Source organism: Anabas testudineus, chromosome 11 (genome assembly GCF_900324465.2).
Source record: "Anabas testudineus chromosome 11, fAnaTes1.2, whole genome shotgun sequence".
In the NCBI taxonomy this organism is placed as follows: domain Eukaryota; kingdom Metazoa; phylum Chordata; class Actinopteri; order Anabantiformes; family Anabantidae; genus Anabas; species Anabas testudineus.
This window is the reverse complement of record NC_046620.1, coordinates 19,603,932-19,612,752: the sequence shown is the minus strand read 5'-3', so window position 1 is coordinate 19,612,752 and position 8,821 is coordinate 19,603,932. Positions and strand designations below refer to the sequence as shown.

The window sequence follows — 8,821 nt, the reverse complement described above, 5'->3', positions numbered from 1 at the left end:
GTGTAATGTTAACTCTGCATGATCGTCTTTGCTCAGATGGCTGCTTCCATTCGTTGGCCACATGGGAATCTGCACTTCCACTGGTGTCATCCGGGACTTTGCTGGACCCTACTTTGTCTCAGTGAGTAATGACTGTGAGGCTATAAGGTTTGCACACACTATTTAAAAAAAAAATTCACACACACACGTGTGTGTGTATATATAGTAATGTATAGCATATAGTTAATTTACTACAAAATAATATACAGTGTAATATAATGTATAATAGTACATTGTAGTTTAAAGATCATTTTAATCTACAGGTGATTGCACTTAGGTTTAGGCCATTTACAATTATGATCACTCACTGATTTGGAATATATATATATATATATATATATATATATATGAATATTCTATTTTTGCAGGAAGACAACATGGCTTTTGGAAGACCAACAAAGTAAGTAAATAAACATATTAGTCTTAAGTTAAACAGTTACTTTGATATTGTTTTTAATGCAGATGTTGCCACAGAGTACTAAGAACCCAGCCTGTTTCCTCACATCTGTTCTACATAACAATATACCTAGTTTCTGTCTTGAACAGATACTGGATGCTTGACGTTAGCAAAGTCTTCGCCAGTGGCTCCAATGCGTGGGACACAGCAGTGCATGATGCTTCGGAGGAGTATAAGCACAGGATGGTAAAGAAGTGTTTTTATGGACATGACTGTTATTTACTCTGCAGAGACACCAGCTAACAGTTTGTAACAATGGTATTTTCTCCACAGCATAACCTCTGCTGCGACAACTGTCACTCACACGTCGCCATGGCTCTAAATCTGATGAAATATGACAACAGCACCTCATGGAACATGGTCAACCTCTGCCTCCTCGCTCTGATTCATGGAAAGCATGTTAGGTAAGAAGGGGTCCAGTCAAGGGAAATACAGGGAAATAATATATACTGAAAGGAACACTCCATTAATAAAACCCAACTGCAGCACAGGTAGCTCATTTGTTTGGACGTTTGGCTGAATTGACGCCTCTAACTAACAGAAGCGATGCCCTTTTATCTGAATCGGTGCAGCAGTCTGAACAGGCTGACACTTTACTGGCTTCAAACATGCATAGTCACAGTCTAGATGTACTTCTGAGCATTGCTTTAAAAAAAACAGGTGACCTACACTCAGAGCTGTCCCTGGATGCATCTTGTAGGACACAGATTGAGGTCAAGCATCTGCTCTGCTTTGCTAGCATGCTGCGGACACTGACATGTTTTTCAGTGCTATGTCACAAATCCATCACACTGGATCCTGAAATGTAACAACTGCATTACTGTGAAGTGAAATGCTGGGTGTGGCCCTGGCTTATTGCATTTCTCACTGAGACCCCCAGGACATTATTCACCTCTTACGGTCTCAGGACACGAGAAAGAGAGACAAGGAGAGAGAGGCCTGATTCTTGAGCAGTATTAGCAGTGTATATAGGACGTTCCTCCAGTCCCTGGAAAGTTGCAGACATGCACCATATATCCCTGTGACCAGATTGTTGCTAAAGTATAGAGCTGGATAGTTTAGGAAAATAAGCAACATTCTTGTGTTGCACCTCTCAGCAGAGGTCTAACTGGTGTTGTAATGTCAAAGTGACATCAGTGCATACTGACCTGAAATAGTTGATGTGCAGGTTTATTGACTTGTACAGTACAGACAGAGGGTGAGGGGAATACATCCAAACATTACATTAGCCTCCTGTTTCAGTTTTTGCCCATGTTGTCATCTGTGTGTCAGGCTCATCTTTCCTCGCCCTTATTTTTCTGTGTCCCTAACCCTGTGTTCTGTGTTCCCTCTCTCAACCAGCTGTGTAGGCTTTCTGAAGACCCTGGCTACCTTTCCTGATGCTCCTGGGAGTCGTCCTTACAGTGGCGCTGGCCCTTAACCTCCGGTGACGTGGGAGGCAGGTGAAGGACACAGCGGAATCCTGTAGGTCCAGTGTGGGGTTGACCTTTTAAAGAACAACAGGGCATCACGCAGCGTCGAGCAAAAGCAGCCGAGGATTATAGCGACTGCTCACCTCTAAGAGAATGTTGACAGGAAAGTCCCAACACACGCATACCAGCACACATTTGGTTTGCGGCATCCTGTTACTGGCATTACTCCAGTGGTGAAACTGGAATGCCTCAGAAATCCATTCATATATTTGAGTAGTGACTCTCAAATTACAACAAGAACACCCCACCATCAACACGACTACCAGGACCACACAAACACCAGGTTGAAGTGAAGACATTGTGTAGCTGATTTACTTGATAGCTGATTAGAGGGATTGTTCAATGCTCTGAGGGAAACCATCCATGCCTTGCTCTCTTATTTTGTAATGAAGTATAATCTGATGATTCAGTGCTTCCAGAATGCCATTTTTCTACATGGGAGCACCAACATGTTAAATCAGTAAGATGCCTTTCTAGGAAAATTTGCTGCATTTCATGCTTGATCTAATGTAGCTCTTCTACTAACAGTGCAGCATAAATATGCCAGAGCAGTTTGTACTTTGATGCATTTTCTTCCATGTATTCAGGCTTCATAACATGTCAGAAACTCGTGCATATTTTCGGCTCATTTTTCTGTGTACCACATGAACCACTTGACGAAGCTACTTTGATAGGTTTACAATACATGTTTTCATGCCTTTAACTGCAGATCATCAGTGCAATGACTGTAGCAACCTCAGCCGTGGAAAACACCTACAGAAACCAAGAAGAGTAAAGCTGCTTACGGTTTTCTGTACTTGTGCCAAATGCAGGAGAATGGGGGACCAACTCAACTGTGTCTTTGAAACTGTAACTTATCTGATGACTCAAATATTATGGAATGAAAGGTCCGTTTATATTTATCTATATATGCGTTTAAAAACCTGAAACCTTATTCATTTGTGAATCACATCTGAGAGATGTTTTGTTCTCCCTCCCTAATTTTGATTTAAAGGGAAGAAGCAAGAGTCAGTGCCTAAAAATGACCTCTCTCACATCCCCTGTATATTATATGTCTCTGTTTTGTGCTTCAAAAAAAAGCAGTAATTCCACTTGATGGTTGGCACTCGAAATCCGTTGCCATGGCTGTCGTGAGTAGATTCAAATCCCCTCATTGTTTGCAATCAAACGGGAGGAGAAAAAAGTGTTCGGCCCTCTCTTTGTCCACGGTGCTGCCAGAAGCAGCAGGTAGCCAGGATCCTCAGGTTTTTCACGCTCACCAACCCCTGCTGAATATCCTCAGTTTCCCCCAGCGCCTGAGCAGCGTCGCTCCTGCTGTTTTTCCACCTCTGCAGATCAGATTCGAAGGTCATTGTGAAATGTCAGTGCTGTTTCACAAAGCTTTGATATATTCTGGCCAGCATCCTGCACTTATCTAGAGTAGATGTCGTTAAAGTGTGAGCTTATACATTAAAATCAGTTTAGTTGTCTGTGTTAAGGGTTTAATGCTACATAGGGCTAACACTGTCCGTTTCCTCATTGGCCTTCTCTTGATGGCAGATATGATATGCCCTCTCGTGTGTCTTTCACCCATGTTGCCTGTTGATATTTGAACATGTTAGACTGTACACCAGGTGCTCTTATATACTTTGCGACCTCGATCATACACTTTACAGATTTGTCCTCTGAATAATTTACAATGCAAGATTCCTCTTCACTTCACTTCTGCATATCACCTCTGATCTGCAGCGATGCAGATTTGTGCCTGAATGAATGTGTGCGTGTGTGTTTGTGTGTTAGTCACACACAGTGATGTGATCTGCATGCCAGCATGTGTGCATTGCATGCGTGCAAGAACAACAAGCACTCTGAGAGAGAAGTTGAGTGTTTGACTCATATTGTTGCTTGTTCGATTAATCATAAACTGCCTACTGATTGATTTCTAAATGTTCTCCATATCTTTCTCTTAATCTCTTTCAAGTTGTATGTGGTTGCTGGTGAACCTTCGCAGGAATATATAATATATTAATTTAATGTTGATTCCATGCAATAATCTGTACCGTGTGTAGTTCCAGGTTTTGTAGATGTTTTCTTCAAGCATTAAAAGAAGAAAAGATGAATCTGACCTCCAGTTGAAAAGTGGTCTATAGAAAACTCTTGGTTTAAAGTCATGTTACTAGTGCTACAGCCCACCAGCTTTTACCTTTGTTGAAAATACTATAAAACTATGTTATTGGGAAAAATGACATTATGCATGTGTTGAAAAGAAATCTGGGCATATGCTTATTTCAAATAAACTAATAATCAACAGTGACATTTAACTGTATGTCTTTCCGAACATAAAGCTACAGTATGTAAAGAGAATTCCTTTAGTTTCAGTAGTATGTTTTCAACTTGTTGTATATTGTAATTTAGTAATTCCTACTACCTGAAGGGCTGTACAGAGCATAGTGGAGCTGTGAGAGGGAGACCTGGCGAAGCAGAGTGGATTGATTAAAGGTCAGTGGAAAGGCCTTTCAGTTCACATATTTATTTGTATATCGTAAGAACAGAGATAGAAATTGTAAAGATTCAAAGTACAGCCCTCATTTATTTGAGTGTGTGTGCAAGAATGCAATAATCAGTGGAGATGGTGTGAATGGTTTTAGATGTTGCCTGCTGTGGTGCCTTGTATCCAAGAGCCAGGTCCAGGAATGTGGACACTGTGGTCCCAGCGATTCAGTCCGTAGACAAAAGACAGTTGGGATGCTGTTATTAGTGCCACTGTTCATATATACTTATGCCAGTGTGCAATTTCCAAGTACTGCTTTTTTATACTTCTCATAATATCCTCAGATCATATCGCGCACAGGGAATTTCTAGACTCCTGTAAGTGACTGTGTGAACTGTGGGTTTGTTTATGACTTACAGCTATAATACCAATAAAGATATCTATTATTGTACAAACTTGTGTGAGGTTTCTTTTTTTTTTTTTCTAATTCTGACAGCTGTGTTTCGTAAAGGCTGTCAGCTGGAGGCACGATGGTAGAATTCCAAAGCTGTCTGAGACCCCCTTCCTCCTCCTCAAGTTTCTATAAATACACGGAGAAGATTCCCATAGTACTCACGAAAAGCTGTCAGAATATACATTAAGAGGAGGAAGCGCTCCCAGCTTTGATACTCTGCTGTGAAGTGGCTAAAAGTCCCACTCAGTGGCCATTGTCCTGCAGAGCTTCATGGTATTTAAGAAAGGAGGGATCAAAAGGCTCTGCTGTCTGGGCCCCAGCCACCCCTCCTCCACATTTACCATACCACCTGGGTAGGTGGGAAAGAGCAGGGGTCCAGGGATGTGAAGGCACCAAACGCTACAGTGTTCACTTGTGGCAGCTGTTGCATCAAACATCTGCAGGGAAACATAAAGGAATCACCTTTTATGTGATCAAGTGTTGTTTGCTTGTTCATGTCCGTGAAGGCAACACACACACACACACATCACATGTTATTAGTTACAGTAATAGTTGAATTTGACATTCAGTGTCACGTCGTAGCTCCAGGTGAAGCTTGGCACAGTAGATGTTTTAGAGAATAAGAGCCGGAAACTCTCTCTCCTCCTCCTCCATCCCTCGTGCCAGCAGCCTGTAGTCGAAGCTGAGAGGAAGATCTGGTGGATCGGGACAGAGTCGAGCAGGAAAAGCCCCTCCCCGCAGATCACTGCACTGGGCTTTTAACTTCATTGTTGCAGGAGAAGCGACGCCCCGCTCCGCCACGGAAAAAGGATCAAACACCCCCCCTCTGATCAGCACGACCCCCAGCTCTGTTCTCATGGAAATGAGCCCCTGCCTCCCGGCCACACTTTCTGCACAGATGCAAAGTTAGAGCGCATTCCCAGCCGGGACCGTCAGATGATGGTGATGTACCGGAGGAGCTGATCGGTTCCTTTCTCCTCCTCGTTTTTTGACCGTGTCTCTTCGTTTCCAAACTTTCCAACATGCTGGACTTGACGCTGCGCTTTGTGTTCTGCGCGCTCCTCGGCTCCGTTTACGCGTCGTGTCCTCCGCGTTGCGAGTGCTCCGAGGCGGCTCACACCGTGAAGTGCGTCGCCAAAGACCTGCGGAGTGTCCCAACCGGGATACCCGGATACACCCGGAATCTGTTCATAACCGGGAATCAAATCAGTCGAATCGGTCCCGAGTCCTTTAAGGGACTGGAGAACGTGACCAACCTGTCTCTGAGTAATAACAGGTAAGACTCTCCTGGTACTTTTGTCATTATTTACTTTCAAACATGTGGAGAAGGCTTTGGATTTCCAGCCACTTGTGTGTGACAGTCACATTCAGTCTATGATGTGTCTTTATTGTCCTCTAATCCAGAATTTCCGAGGTGGAGTCTCACACCTTTTCTGGACTCCGCAGCCTGCGCTCTCTCGATCTGAGTAACAATCAACTGGCAGTGATTCACCCCGAGGCGTTCACCGTCCAGAACCAGACCCTGCGGGAGCTCAACCTGAGCCGAGCCCTCTACAACCACACCTCTGTGATGGACTTGGCCACTTCACTGCGGTGGAGCTCCCTGGGGAGCCTGCAGGGACTGGACCTGTCTGACAACAGCCTCATCTTTTTACCCTCGCGGATCTTCTCCCACCTTGCCAACCTGAGGCGCCTCCAGCTTTCCAACAACTCCCTGGTGGCCATCAACAACTCCACCTTCACAGGTTTGGAGCGGCTGGAGGAGCTCGACCTGACCCTCAACGCGCTCAGGACATTGACTGAGGAGGGCCTGGAAGAGCTGGACTCCCTGCCCAGCACTGCGCTCCTGCTCGGGGAAAACCCGTTCACATGCACATGTGGAATCGAGCCTTTTGCTTTGTGGCTCAACAGATCACAAGGTCACGTTAGAGACGTGGAAGGCCTTGTGTGCGCATTCCCAGCCAGCATGAGAAACACATCCATGCTCGCTGTGGGATCACTGACTCTGGGATGCCAACAGAGGGATGCAGGGGCAGACCTTGCTCTGCAGACCTCCTACGTCTTCTTGGGTATTGTCCTGGGCTTCATAGGGCTCATCTTTCTTTTTGTACTTTATCTCAACCGCAAGGGCATCAAGAAGCGGATCTATGACATGCGGGACGCCTGCAGGGAGGTATGGGAGGGCTACCACTACCGCTTCGAGATCGACTCCGACCCCAGGTTATCACAGGTTTCCACAAGTGCTGAGGCATGAGAGGACGGTGGTGGATTTTCTTATGACTCTTTTTTTTAAGGCATTTCTAAGTAGAAAAGTGTAAAAGTTGTACAGATGTGTCTGTAAATATATACATACATGTTAAGAATCTTTCAGCCTTGTTGATCAAAGCATGCACTGCTCATTACACAGCCTTCCTGCTCTTTTAATACAGAATATTTCCAAATGTCTCCTGAGTCAAATGGACGCGAATGTTCCCAAAGCATTCGTCTCGTCTCTACTGCCTGCTGTATCCGCCTGAGCACTGAAGCAACAGCAAAGTGCCTGAAGTCAGCGGGGGTTTGTTTCCTTATCAATAGATTGATCTGACGTGAACTCACTTTCTGTGTCAGATCCTGTGTCCTCCCGTTTAGCTCCGTAAAAAAAAAACACACCGCAATAAAATGCTGACACAACAAAAGCAAACCACTGGGAATTGAAAGCACAATCACTCATTCATCTCTGAACCATGTCAAGGCCTTTGGTCCCTCCACCCTTCAGCCCCCAGGGTGCCAGAGAGGTATTAAAGCCTCCAAAAGCTTTACCAAAGCTCCCCTTCAAAATGGCCACTCTGCTCCTCTCTGGCTGTTGGACTGGATCGGGGGACAATTCAGCGCAGACCAGCGGAACTCGCCGAGCGCCTCACTTTTTTTTTTTCTCATCATGAAACATTGCTTTGTTTCAACAGCTTGAGTTTTTTTGTCAGAATGATGAGAACCAGTCCCAGGCTGAGGCCGCTGAAAGCAATCTCTCCCTCCCTTCTTAAAGACAACAGCCGCTCTGGAGGCTCTTTGAAGGAAACGTCTGGCTCTGCACCTTTTTCTGTTTAAGGGAGGTTTGATTTTTTTCAGTGATAAGACACAGATGATTCTAAAACACCAGCTACATTGTTTCATTCAGCAGTTTGGTTTGACTAAAAGAATATGTTCACAACCTGCTGATCTTTGTCTACAGTTGTGCTTTTAAAGGTCAAAGGTCAAATCATAAGATAACACTGACATTCAGAGATGTATGTGAAAAAATGTATTTGTTAGTCAAATCCAAAGCCTCACATTTGATGTGCATGTTTAAACTGAATCCAAATATAAATGACAATGAATCCAAAACGTCTTTTCATGTACGCCACATGTTTCCTCTCTGTTCTTCTTCCTTTTGAAGCTGCGGGGTGGAGCTAACTGGAACTAACAGTTAGACGTTAGTTCAAAGCCAAAGTAGCATCTTCATGGTGTCAAGATGTTCTCCAAGCTCCTCCGATCCAGACATGTTTATACCGTGGAGCCATGTAGTGCATGTGGAATGACTAAATAAAGCTGCAGCGAGTCCTCATATCTCTATGCTCCTTTTATTTAATCTTGAATGTTAGGAAAACAGCACAAATAGATGTGTTAGCAGCGTTTGGACTAAACTCTAGGTATCAGCACTCACAACCACATTAAGCCAAGCATTTACTCGCCGAGGAGAAAACAATTGAGGGCCGCACGCTGACACAAAGGGCGGCTCGGATGGCGAGACGCCTCAAATGAGCTTTGTTTCCCAGCTCAGAAAGATGCCTTGTGATACTCATTCTCTTTGTGATTTCACAGACCAGGCCATTATGCTCCAGTGTAATGGGATTCTCTCATGATGACAAAGTTGAGCGCTGGGGTCCAGCTATTGTTAAAGTGTCATCATTCTT

The 8,821-nt window shown here is 44.4% G+C and overlaps 2 protein-coding genes across 2 annotated transcripts in view; both read left to right on the top strand.

The window, feature by feature from the left end:
* The window catches only part of LOC113154107 (transmembrane protein 222-like), a 2,481-nt gene extending 420 nt beyond the window's left edge, over positions 1-2,061 (top strand). Inside the window, 6 exon segments of the mRNA XM_026348113.1 lie at positions 37-121; positions 408-439; positions 586-682; positions 770-900; positions 1,838-1,859; positions 1,861-2,061. Of these exon segments, the coding sequence (XP_026203898.1) occupies positions 37-121; positions 408-439; positions 586-682; positions 770-900; positions 1,838-1,859; positions 1,861-1,926 (433 nt within the window). The 3' untranslated portion in view covers positions 1,927-2,061.
* A 3,589-nt stretch (positions 2,062-5,650) lies between these two features.
* Positions 5,651-8,395, top strand: LOC113153446 (trophoblast glycoprotein-like). The gene is made up of 2 exons (XM_026347082.1): positions 5,651-6,168; positions 6,297-8,395. Exons 1-2 carry the CDS (start codon positions 5,915-5,917, stop codon positions 7,144-7,146), a joined length of 1,104 nt encoding a protein of 367 aa, XP_026202867.1. The 5' UTR covers positions 5,651-5,914; the 3' UTR covers positions 7,147-8,395.
* The last annotated feature ends 426 nt before the right edge of the window (positions 8,396-8,821 follow it).